The sequence below is a fragment of the Pelodiscus sinensis genome, chromosome 3 (assembly GCF_052426305.1).
Source record: "Pelodiscus sinensis isolate ZL-2025 chromosome 3, ASM5242630v1, whole genome shotgun sequence".
Taxonomy (NCBI): Eukaryota; Metazoa; Chordata; order Testudines; family Trionychidae; genus Pelodiscus; species Pelodiscus sinensis.
Genome location: NC_143054.1, coordinates 119768235 through 119782000, shown reverse-complemented (window position 1 = coordinate 119782000; position 13766 = coordinate 119768235). Strand labels below are relative to the sequence as shown.

The window sequence follows — 13766 nt, the reverse complement described above, 5'->3', positions numbered from 1 at the left end:
CAGTATTTCAAGGGCTGAGTTGCTTGTGCCAGTTCCTCAAAATTCTGATGTTTCCCACTACAAAAGTAATGCCTCATCTACCAACATTCTGGGGTTTCACTGCACTCCAGCATCCTCAGTATCAGTAGTCAGGAAGCTGTGACAACTGCTGGAAAGGATTCTAGGACACAATTGAGTCTCCAAGGTGTAGATACATATGAGGCTGTGAGGGGAAAACACACACGCAGCATTTGGAGTACTACAGAAGTAGTTAATGAAGGCAGAAGGTAGAGGCAAAAGTAGCAGTCTTGTTTAAAATGGGGGAAGGTGGTTAGAGGAAAGCATGTGACGGTTACCTGCTTAATGACTGTCACACATCTCAGTTTCTTGAGATATGATCATATGATTCTGGCCATGTATACCCAAGTAATAATTAATCATTCATTTAGCACAATACATTTGGAACAATTGACTAGCTCACCATAGCATCGAATGCTAATTATTGTCACATGACCTTCGCGTAAATATTCAGGCATTTGGGTTAGGGCTAACAGTGGAAGATTGATTAGATATATTCCTGTTTATTACACACTGTGTATTTTTATATATGTATGCTGAGAACACTTTTTTTCAAACTGTAGAATATATTTGTTCTAAACTGGGTTTCCCTTTTTGGTTCAATAGTACCAGGATACGAATATGCAAGGGGTGGTATATGAACTGAACAGCTATATAGAACAACGGTTGGATACAGGTGGAGACAACCAACTACTTTTATATGAACTGAGCAGCATTATTAAAATAGGTAAGAAAAAGGATTTGATACCCTTTATTTGAAGCCTCGTCATGGAATTCTGTGCATTACTTGTGCTATTTAATAAATAAAAATAATTATTACAGAATAGCTATACGTGGTAGGTACACCATCCTGCAATTGCATCCACACCAAGTAGCCCTTGCTCCATTGATAGTCTACCCAGCTGTGAGTCCAGTTGCAGGATGAGTCCCAACTGCAAAGTAAACCACTTGATAGATTATTCTGGCTTTGGTATTGCCTGCCAGATTGATTTGGAAAGTCATAAAATAAGTTGCCAGTAATATTATTGCAAATCTTGACTGCTTCTTTAACAGAAGTGAGGTGATTTGGATGTATCTTTTTGTCCATGATAACATATAACTCTATAGAGTAACAGCATTTTTTATTTGATATAAGTGTTTCTTTATGAAAAAGAATATTGACCAAGAATAAAAATGAAACGTATTTCCTGTAAAATGTAAAGCTTCCATCATTCCCCCTTTCCTTCTCCAGATTTTAACTGGTTTGAATACAAACAGATTTAACATTGAAACATCTGACTAGGCATACATGGTAGCAGCAGCATCCCCTGCATCCCTGCTGCTCTGGTACTTTGTAACATGAAGCTGGTTTTTCTACTTGTATTTCACGTGTATTTTGTTTCAAATGGACTGTATTTGTTAACTGTCACTTGAATGGATTGATAAGTTCTGATTCAACTCTGAGCTGTTCAGTACTGGTTTATGTTAGAGAGCAAATGAGAAGCTGGAGGAGAGACAGAAAATAGCACATCCTTCCATAGTCATAGTAGACTAGAGAATAGGTTTTCTTTCCTTAACTTACCTTAATTTTCTTTCCTGTAATGTTCAATAGACATATAGGCTACATCTAGACTGGCATGATTTTCTGCAAATGCTTTTAACGGAAAAGTTTTTCCGTTAAAAGCATTTGCGGAAAAGAGCGTCTAGATTGGCACGGACGCTTTTCCGCAAAAGCACCTTTTGCGGAAAAGCGTCCTTGCCAATCTAGACGCAGTTTTGCACAAGAAAGCCCCGATCGCCATTTTTGCCGATCTTGCCAGTCTAGACGCGGCCATAAAGTTTTCTCTAGGATTAACTTTGGAACTCAAATACAAATGAGCTTCTCACTTACTGATGCTGATATTATTTATGTCCATGTCAATAATTAAACAATCACACAATGAGTTTTTGATCTTGTCAAACACAAGGGCTACGTCTACGCTGGCCACAACTTCCGGAAAAGTCATGCAAATCAGGTAAGTCAGGATAGGGAAATCCGCGGGGGATTTAAATATCCCCAGCGGATTTAAATAAACATGTCCACCGCTTTTTTTCCGGCTTGGGGAAAAGCCGGAAAAAACGCGTCTAGACTGGACTGGACTGGAGGATCGCTCCAGTCTAGACGTTTTTTTCCGGCTTTTCCCCAAGCCGGAAAAAAAGCGGCGGACATGTTTATTTAAATCCGCGGGGGATATTTAAATCCCCCGCGGATTTCCCTATCCTGACTTACCTGATTTGCATGGCTTTTCCAGAAATTGTGGCCAGTGTAGACGTAGCCAAGTAGAATGTCAACTGACTTTACCTGCCCCCTTAATCATTTCCCTGAAATGCATTGCCTGGAGTGTTATACTTACTCATAAAAGTGAGGAAATCATTCAGACCCATGCTTAATTGGTTAACTGTTTAAACATAATGTTCACTGACTAGAGCACCCCTGCCCACAGAAGGCCCCATGAGACTGGAATAGCCCCAGATGCTCCAGTCCCCTACCCCAGTTAACATGACCTCGTAAAACCTCACCTGTTAAGGCTGAATCTTAATGGTTAACTGGTTAACCATTTGCATCCCTACTGTGTATTTGTAGGAGCTAGCATTACTGACAGAGAAGTCCCCTTGTACTCAGCACTAAGTCTGTTATGTAATGCTGAGTACAAAAGCACAGGTTTGCTTTGTTCTTCTGTTTCTGAGAGTTGTTTTTTGTTTTAGCAATAAGATACCTCTGATGGTTTATTTCTAAGGGATTATTGCACTTTTTCTTGCTTAAACACTCAGCCTTTGGCCTTATGCCTCACAACACCACCTGAGTCTTGCAGTAATTGCCAGCAGATACTTACTCCCTGGAGTGTCTTAATGTATTTAGTATAGAACAGCTATGAAAAACATAGGCCTCCACATGTAAAACTAGAAAAAAATCCTATCATACATACTTAGTGGCAGCATCTGAGGCTTATTCATTGTTTTGCCATGCTTCTGTATCTTAAGGCAAGGAAAGAGATAGTTTATGCTCTGTACATGGGGGAAACAACTTTTCTTCTATTGATGGCAAATGTTCTATATTATGAGGGAATGGGTATTTTTACTTAATTTTTATGCTGTCATATGAATCCATGCAATATAATATTCAGTAGAAATAGAGTAAAGACTAGGTAAGTTTATCAGGCTGCAGCTTCAAATTATGTCTCAAATATATTAAATATGAGGGAAAACAGTACTATCAGAGCCACTAATTTCACGGGGTTTCTGTATAGTTTCAGGGGACACAGGAATGGTGTTTCATCTTCAGAAGTTTAGCTGATTGTCCTAAGTGGAATGAGTATATGGTTTCACTTTGGAGAGCATGCAAAAGTTTGATTCTCCCTCTGAGTACAATTACTTCTTTATTATTACTTTGACAGCTACAAAAGCTGATGGATTTGCACTATATTTCCTGGGAGAATGCAATAATGTAAGTATTCTGGATTTGGATGCTGCTTTTCTGTATAGTTAACTAAAAGTGCATTTTCCACTTCCCCAATATACAGTACTATAAATCTTATTTTGTATGTCATTTGGAAGCAAGTGCTAGCTAAGTGCTGGATTTTAATCTTACATTATTTTTGTTTGTGTAGATGCAGTGTTGATGAATTAAGTGAAAAATAAAGGTATTTTTTGCAATGAGTGTCCAAAGGCCTTGGTTTTTAGTCAGTATTTTTTAGTTTTACAGATGATGTGCTATTCTTTCGTTAAAGTCTAGCAACTTCATTAATAGAAAGCAGCAGTTTTAAAACAAAAGGCAGTACTTCTTCACATGATGCACAGTCAACCTGTGGAACTTATTGTTTGGGAATTTTATGAAGGCCAGAAGTGTAACTGGGTCCAAACAAAGGTTGATGGAGGATAGTTCCATCAATGTCTATTAGCCAAGATGGTCACTGACGCAACTGCATCCTCTAGTTGTCCCTAATTGCTAAAAGCTGGGAATGGACAACAGGGGAATAGATAACTCAATAATTGCCCTGTTTCATTCATTCCCTCTGAAGCAGCTGGCCACTGTTGGAATACAGGATATACTGAACTAAGTGAATGTTGGTCTGATCCAACGTGGCCATTTTTATGGTCTTATGAAGCTGCATGACTATTCTTATACAGATTTCCCTTGGTCAAGTCCAAGTCTAGGCATTTATCCAGAGATGTTCTCATCTCTTGAAATTTAGGTCACTTGAATTTCAAACTATAGTTGATAGAGAAATTGATTTCCTCTAAATGTGACTTATTCTTTTTATTTTGCTAAATTTCTGATTTCTAAATTTAATCAATTTCTCTGTCAACTGTAGTTTGAATTGAAGTGACCTAAATTTCAAACTTAGGCTTTGATTAACATGAAGAAATAAATCACATGCATTTAAAATGAGTGAGACAAATTAATTTGTGATGTAAATTAATTGGCTACAACAGTTATAATGGGAATGGGTTTTAGTCCAGTGTTGTTAGTTGCATAATTACTATTTTGCTGTGGTATTTAGAATGCATTACATTAAGTAAAAAATTTTTTCTTGGCAATTCTATCCAGATACCATCACATAAGACTTGACAAAATTGCAGGCAGCGACAACATCAAGTTAAATCATACTTTTGTCTGAAAAAATGTATGTCTACTGTTGATATAAGAAATACCTCTGCTTCTTAAAAGTGCAACTGATTAGAGCGGCAAAACATTTTTTCTCCATTGTTTTAGTTGAATCTTATGCAATAGTCAACTATTTTTCTTTAATAAGAAAGCATGATTGTAAAGGTGCACAAACTCACAGGGGGCTGAAAGTACTTTTAGCTCATTTGTTAAAAATAGACTAGTCGATGGTGTCCTATTCAAAGGTGTGAATTACACGTCCTACGGAAGCTCTTTCAAAGTAAGAAATTAATCTAAATTTTGGGTTCTAATTCACTCCTTTTAATAAAGATTTGGTCGAATAAATATAACCCATTTTACTGTTCAGAAATCAATCCTGTTCTGAGAGACTTTTATAACGTAGCAATTTTTGCAAAACACATAATTTTCCCATATGCTTCACCACACATTACCCACCTACTGTGAATATAATCTTCATTTTTTTCTGCCCAATTCTGGCATTTAATCAGTGTTCCAGTTTGAGAGCAATGCAAATCTCCATTGAGCTCACAGGAAGGTTAGCCTTCACTTAGAACAGAGTATGTGGATGGCTGGCCAGCTGTGCTCGTGTCCGTGCTCTCTGAGAACTGCCCTACTTCCTCTACTTCCTCTTTGCAAAAACTATAGGGCTGTGTCTACACTGGCCCCTTCTTCGGAATAGCATGCTAATTTAGAACTTTGGAATAGGGAAATCCGCGGGGGATTTAAATATCCCCCGCGGGATTTAAATAAACATGGCTGCCGCTTTTTTTCCGGCTTGGGGAAAAGCCGGAAAAAAGTGTCCAGACTGGTGCGATCCTCCGGAATAAAGCTCTATTCCGGAGGATCTCTTATTCCTACTTGCAAGTTTCCCCAAACAGGGAAAAAAGCAGCGGCCATGTTTATTTAAAATCCCGCGGGGGATATTTAAATCCCCCGCGGATTTCCCTATTCCAAAGTTCTAAATTAGCATGGCTATTCCGAAGAAGGGGCCAGTGTAGACACAGCCTGGTAGTATTAACCTTACAACTCAAGATATCAGATTTTTCCCATCTTTAGCATAGGATGTACAAGATAGAGAGGGATGCCTTATGACCTCTTGAGCACCCGACATGAGGCTATGGGCAATCTGACCTTTGCTCTTTTTATAGCTTTTTAGACCAACAAGATAATGCACTCCATTATAATTAACCCTACCATTGAAAAATACACATTGATTATATTGTCACAGAAACGTGATGATAATACCCCACAATGGAATGGCTTTCATTTGCTCATGTAGGGCTTGATCCAAATGCCATCAAAACCAGTGTGAGATTTTTCTGTTCACTTCAATAGCTTTAGATTAGGTCCATAGTGTACTTCTGTCACTTCATAATAATTCAGTAGACTTCTTTTGTAAGACATTGTAACTAACAATTAATTTGGAGATCCTTGTTTCCTGTGTACCAGACTTATAATATTTTTGTCCTACCCTACCCCTAAGTATTGAGGTTTTTAGAGAGTTACATTTTCAAAGGCACAAATGGTAGTGAGGTGTCTAACAACCATTGACTTTCAGTGGAGGATAGGTATCTCTCATTGCCAGTTGTGTGTTTGAAAATATCCCCTTTGGCGGTTTGGTTTAGTTATTTCTGTTGCACAGTTAAAACTTCTAGTATTATGCTGTGCTCTTCTGTGTAGCATATATAAATGCAAAATGATGCAAGTTCCTTAATTTAGATGAGTGAAGCACACACAAATATTTGCATCTACACATTCAAAAGTGGCCTCTAATTTTTGATGGTTCATCTCAACAGTCAAGAATGACTACTTTAGTAGTAAACCAATCTTTGTTTGAGCCTCATAACACTCTGCTTTTTGAAGCTGTAATTGAGAATTTTTGACTATTGACTGCACTATGTGTGTGAGCTTGCATGTATGTCTGTTTCTGGGCAGTGGAGGGTTGGTGCTTTATAAAAACCTAGGAATTCTGATACCCCGTGCTCCAATGTTGTTTTGCAACTGGTGGTACAACCCTCCAATAATGTGTGCTGTGATATCATCTAAGGCAGGGATGGGCAACCGCAAATAGTGGTTGGGCCATATGAGTGGTCCTTCTTCATCTCACTGTGCTGCAGCAGCCCTGTGTCTCACTAGGGTTCTACCTGCGGCCCTCCTGGCTAGCCCCTCTGCCCACATGCTTCTCGTACACTGGGGCACCGGAGCCTCTCACTTACCTGCTCCTCCCTCTCCATCCTAGCACTTTCAGAGTGCCCTAATTGCCTGATTCCCACTCTGTCCCTATTCCTCCCACATCCTACCAGAGCTGGAACACCATGAACAGCTGATTTGCAGCTTTTCAGCTTTCCAGCTCTGGGCGCGAGGGGAAGAAGCAGAGACAGAGCATGAATCAGGTGATTCGGGGCACCTCCTAAAATGCTGGGAGGGTGGGGAAGGAGCAGATAAGTGTGGGGTTCTGATGCCCCAGTTCGTGAGGCATGTGGAGGATGGGGAGCAGCCAGGAGATCCACAGGGCACAGTTGGATCCCCAGTGGGCCACTTGTGGCCTGTGAGCTGTAGGGCCTGTAAGGATTTACAAAGTCAGGATCAAGGGAAAAGTGACGCTGACCATTCCCTTAAGCTGGGGATTCTGTTGTTAATCCTTATTTGTACAGTTTATAGCTGCTATAAAGCTCACTGTGGGAATCATGACATGCAAAGTTGCTAGTCAGAGAGAAGCATTTTAGTATTAGATTTCCAATAACTACCTTTGCATAAATTCATATATTATATTGGCCAAACCACATAAGAAAATATCCTTGTTTCAGATATATATTTGTATTTGGATATGGCAAAATGAATATGCTTTTTAAAAATATTAATGCATATTTATCTAACTGAAAAGAAAGCTCTGAATTAGTCTTGTCTGCCATATTCTGCTGCGTGCGCAATACAGATGTCACAATGGTTTCTAAATAGGCATCTCAGTAATGGAGAAAAGTTCTGTATAATTTAACAGAACAAGATGTATTCATGTAACTGTTTTAAGCATCATACAGAACTGAATAGGACATTATATCCCTGCTCTTGAATTTCATAAGATTGTTAAAAATGTATGTTAAATAGTTGAGTCCTAATTGTCCATGTGCACAATTCCATAAGTTTTCGGAGAAATTTCTGTATAACCTTGTTGGCTTTATCCATATTAAATTCTGCAGGACTTTTTCATTAAAGGTATGTTGGAGTTGTGTGGTGATGCAATGTACCCATGGCATTTTCTGACTGAGAAAAGAGTCAAGTAGATTGCTCCCAGGATCTCTGACATAGGATTTCTGAGGTGGTAGGTGCTACACCAGTTTAAAGTGTTCACTGTGCTTTTTCACACAAACCCTTGGCCTCTATCGAATGCCAAAGGGGATATGCGCATTGGGTTGTTCAGAACTGCTGGCAGTGCTAACACTCCTTTCACTATGTACTCAGGAAGTGCAAGCAGCAAAATTCTGCTGCTTCATACACTTGTCTGGAAGAGTGTAAAGGGCTCTTTGTGTCTGGTAACCCCCCCTCTCCCATGTGCACATATCCTGTGCCCCTGTCCTGACTAATCTATGAAATGATCTACTTACAAGTTTGTCTGATAGGCTGGTATGATTATAAATAAGACAATTCTGTATTAAGGGCTCATAACACACATTTGAAAATACCAGTTAATTATGTTTACTTTGGAGACTGGAACAGCCTTGTGAGCAAATGGAACTCTCAGGGAAACTCTCAGGGAAAATACTTTTATCCTATTTTGTTCCCTTTGTTTTATTATCCAAAACAAGGAATTACATACAAAGTTATGCAGTGACTTTTGTAATTATGGTCTTAATTAAGCGTAGCATTTAATCATGTGCTGAACATGAAAGCCTTGATTAAGTTCTGTTGACTGTGGTGGGATTTACTCATGTTCCTAAGTAGTATATAGGAAAGGACTTAAGCACATGCTTCTAGTTTGGGGCCTCTGTGTGTGAATGTTCCCAAAATGTTTTGTTTTGTTTCACAACTGCAGTATTTATATATTAATATATGAGCATTCCCTGCAAATGCTTTCTTATGCATGCAGTTTATTCCTGTGATTAATTCTACAATGGTTAATTATAATACTATACTCATTAGTGTAAGGATATGCAGGTTTGGGCCCATTTCATTTTTGAAATGTAATAGCAAGACACTTAAATTAGTTTTTACTTTATCTTATGAGCATTATCTGTTTCCTGATGCTGTAAATTGCTATGACAAACCAATCATCCTCCCTTCAGATGGTGATTCACAACAGCTTTGTTGTAAAGAGAATTGTTAGAGGCCACAGATATGTGTACATATTGTGTGCTTGAGGGTGGATGTAATAGAACTATTACTCCAGAATTCCTACAGTATGTAGAAATTATTGTACTAGCTAGATATGCACTGCCATCTAGTGTCTTTACATAGAAGGGAAAATTACAGATATTAAAAAGCGGGAGTAAATTTTCCCAAGTGACTAATGATTCTAGTTGTCTCCATTTTTGTATGGCCAAATGGATACAGCTTATATATCACTGTTTTTTTGTAAAAGCACAGTGCACCCATTCTTTGAAAATCAGTCACTTTAAGGAATCTCATGCTGGGGACCCCAAAAACCACTAAAATTATTTCTGCCATTATATATTCTTTGTATATGCAGAGACAAAAATCTTTATTTCCCACATTTCTCAATAATAAAGCCTCCAGCAATTAAATACATTTAGAAATGGTAGTCTCCATCTTAAAAACAAACCCAGAAAATATACCAACTAGTTTGGAATTTAATCACAACTTTTAATCATGGTAATATATAGTACTCCAATCATTCAGCTTCACAATCCGTAAGTGATTAGTTTATCATGGGTCACCAAAATTATCAGCTATGTTACAAATTGTTTAAAATTTACAAATATGTTATTTTCATGTTAGTTTAATAACATTTATATCGGTTATCCCAGCATATTTAATACCATATAGTAGAAAAATGCAGAGCGCTTTTGATAAATCATGAGTGGTCAATGTTAAAAATGCAAGAAATTATTTTTTGTTCTCCACCCACCCCCAGCCTACTGCAAGCAGTGGGATTGCTTGCACTTGTGTTCAAACACAGGATACAATTGGCTTTAACTGTGGAAGCATTTAGCGTGATAACATCTGCCTGGTTCTTCAATTTGGGCATTTTAAAATTCCAACCCTTTCCACTGGGAATATTTTCCAGTATTAATGTGGTTTGTTTAGTTGTGTTTATCATCATTTCTGTTGAGCTTAGTTTTGTTCATTTAAGGCACAGTCCTTGATATCCATTTCCCCTATAATTTTATTGTATAGGAGTCTGGATATGTTCTTATGTTGGGTTGCTATGTCCTTTAACAAACAACACACAAAATAATCTACCCTTCCTCTATTGCCAAATGGAAGAGAATGTGAGAAGCAGATATACTTAAGCTCACATAATATCAACTTGCTTAATATACAATTATTTTGAATAGAAATGTCTTCTTTGGCACCAATGCATACAATAATAGTTTATTACTGATGCATCCATTTAATTAATACTAATTGGACATTAAATAATTTTCCATTCAGCATTTTCTGGGCCTATTCTTTCTTCCAGTGAAATGAGCTACAAAACTTTCTGTGAATGGAACAGGGCAAGATCACATCCCCTGTAATTAAAATAATAATAATAATGGGAAGTGTATCACCTGCACTTACTTTAATCCTAAACTCAATCTACCTGCAAAATGTGGCTTTTATCTTTGTGAAATAAAATTCTGAAGTGTTTTAAAAATCTGTTTTGCTTAACTGAGTGTTTTTTAAAAAGAAAAAGAACAACTGAGAGTCTCACTAGTTGTTAATAAAACAGGTCTCCTGTTCAAATGCAGCTCAAGGAAACTTTTTTTTGTCATCTAATGACTGCTTATGTGAGATGTATTTGGTAGTTTACCGGGTTCCTAATGGCTATAGCATAGCAATCATAATGGGAACTGGCTTTAAATGATTCCTTTAGTATCGGTCTCATCAGAAAGGCCAATGAGGCTACATCTACACTGCAGTGCTATTTTGGGATACCAGAGGTATCCCGAAATAGCTATCCGATGTCTTCACAGCAAGCCCGTTATTTCAAAATATTGAAACACTATTCCAACATCCCTGTAAACCTGTAAGGGATGTTTCGGAATAGCGGATTACTTCATAATGTGGTACTGTGTGGACAGAGCTATTTCAAAATTGACTTGAAACAAGCTACACAATTTGTAGCTCAAATTGCATAACTTATTTTAAGCTACGGGTGCAGTGTAGACACACCATGGCTGACTAAGCCTGAGGATTGAAGTTCTCCCTTAGCCTTAGAAGTGGATCTTACAGGAGATGGTTGAGGAATATTGGTAGCACATCGTGGGGAAACTTATACTGCTGCTACTCATGCTATATCATTTCTGTTGATAAAAAATAGGACATTGGTCTCAGAGGTTCTTAACCTAGCACTTCAATCAAACACTACATTTACACTTAAAATATCCACCAAAACCGTTTTGCTAAGTAACATGTAACTGAGAATATTGTTTAGCTGATTAAATGTTTCAAAAATTTATTATAACGTACATCACTCCTCAATATGGTAAACCATAAGACTTGTTAATATATGAGCATCATGATAATGACTTTATAGTAGAGGTTGTGTATTTGTACATAAGAAGCTAAGTGGTAGTTCTGTCATTTTTTTCACCACCGGTGGAAGTTGTTAGGGTTTCTTCTTAGCAACTCTTATTTTGTGAGACTCCGTATTTAACCTGTGGCGATTTGAGGCCAAAATTTAACATACAGTTTTAAAAAGTTGTTATACTGATAAACTTGATTTAGATTAGTTTGATGTTTGTTAATTTATAGGCAGCAAAACAAAATAAAAAACCATCACCACACAACAGTAAATGCAATGAACCAAAAATAAACAACAGCAGCAGCAAATGTAGTGAGGTAATGTGGCTATAGATTCTTTTTTACAGTCATGTAATTAAGAATCTATTTATTTATCAATTCAAGTTTTACAGGCCTTTAAACCTTAATATGAATCCTGGTACTTGGAAATATTTCAGAATTCAGAAGTGATAATGACTGAGCTATTTGAGTTTAAAAAATTATCACAGTTTGTGCACTTTCATTTCAGCCAAGATGCTTGAGGTTTTTTTGTTTTGTTTTGTTTTGTTTTGTTTTGTTTTGTTTTTGTGCGTGGACAGTAAACACTAAAGTAAGTTCAAAAAATTAGTGGTTGTTGGAACTTCGTAGAAAAATACTTCATCTCTTTGCTTGTAAATCTCCTAATTATACTCCATGGGCCTCTGCAGTTGAGTCAGACTGTGATACTGTTGGGTCCTACTAATTAGCCGGAGTTAATGGAGGGAGAAGGCTGTCCCCTAATAGGCTTTGCTGAAAGGAGGGAATAACCATCTGCCAACCTTTCCACTATCCTACCTGAGTGAAGGGAATATGTTGATGCTCTCCCATCCCAGAGATCTGTTCACTGGGATGGAAGGAGCTCTTTTTTATATAGGAAAACTGCTAGCTTCTACAAGATGAAAATTTAAGCTTCCAGAGTTTCAGAATTAAATTGATTCTCCCAGCCTTGCAATTTTTACCATTAACAGTTTACTAACCTTGAGTCTATAGTGAAAGGCCCATTAATGGAATGGGATGTGAGGACCTTTTATTATGATATTTTTGCTTTGCTTTATTGGGTTTTATTTTGGGGGAGTTGGGATGGAGGAAAGGTGGGAGAGTTGCCTCTGAGAAGAGACAGATTTGTATGTATGGTTTTTATAGTAAGTGCCAGACATACCCCTGAAGTTATGTGGAAGAGCACATTTTATACATCTAATAACTTAATGAAATAGTGAGACAGCTGCTTGGCTGAATTGAGTTTCACATATATTCAGCTGTTATCTCAGAAGGCCAGATACGGTTTTAATTGGGGTTCAGGAGATTGATTTAAAACAAATTGTTAGCTTTAAAGTCTGCAAGAGATCATCTTGGCTTGTCAGTGTTCTGTTAATTTAATGTAATTTTCATTCATATTCTTACATGTTATATAACCTCATTCTTACTCCCATCTTTGTGTGTTTCATGGACCACCTGCATTGTTGGATACTGTACAATGGCAAGCACACTCAATACTAAACAAATAATGCTATTAGTATGCATACCAGTAATAGTTGTATGTTTTTCTAAATCTTCTGCCTTTCTTTCCCCTAGAAATCTACAGATTAACAAACAAAATGATCAGGAAAATAGAAATGTGCATGTAGGTTTACTCATATATTTTGATATTTTTAAATAAATTGGGGTAACAGTGAACTTTCTTGTGGTTTTCTATATGTTGTGGTTTCCTGAGATTAATTAAGATGGTACATTTCTATTCAGATCCTAAGGCATCTACTTCATGTCTGTAGTATAAAACACTCTTCATGCTTTTATTCAAATAAGCTTAATAACATCAAACTCAGATTAAGTTTTAAGGATCATGAAAGGCAAATAGCCATGTAAACATAAAATTCCCAGTTGAGTATAATAATGATATTAATTCCATCAGATTATAAGAATGTAATTGAAAGCAGAATAAAAATGTTTCTCTGTTCTGGCTCAGTTTTGCAGGCTTATATGGGTTCATCCAATGTATTCAAAGGGAGATTTCTACTAGATTCTTAAATTTGTTCTCTCACTACATATAAGAAACTACATTTATATAGCAAAAAATTGGATTTGAACAGGTTCCCTTGCACCCGCAAAAGGCCAAACTTAAAAAGATGATGTGAATTTGTATTGGTTCAGAGCATAATGTCTCAGATTAGACTTAAATGAGTGAGCTCCAAACCTCAGTATTGCACCTGCCTCTACTAGGTGCAGCAGAAGAAAATGGTTATCTTGTGCATGGTCACTAGCACTGTCCTGTCCAAAGAAGTGTTGTTTCTTCAGACCACGTACGTAGCATGGTATACAGCATGGTGGAATCTATCAGACCTAACGGACATTTGTTTGCTTGTTC

General features: G+C 37.4%; 1 protein-coding gene across 3 annotated transcripts in view; it reads left to right on the top strand.

Moving 5' to 3' along the window:
• The window catches only part of PDE10A (phosphodiesterase 10A), a 271962-nt gene that overhangs the window by 188721 nt on the left and 69475 nt on the right, over positions 1-13766 (top strand). For all 3 annotated transcript variants that reach the window (XM_075924593.2, XM_075924594.2, XM_025179481.3), the window contains 2 exons: positions 664-784; positions 3471-3520. In XM_075924593.2, coding sequence (XP_075780708.2) covers positions 664-784; positions 3471-3520 — 171 coding nt within the window. The remainder of the gene's footprint in view (positions 1-663; positions 785-3470; positions 3521-13766) is intronic.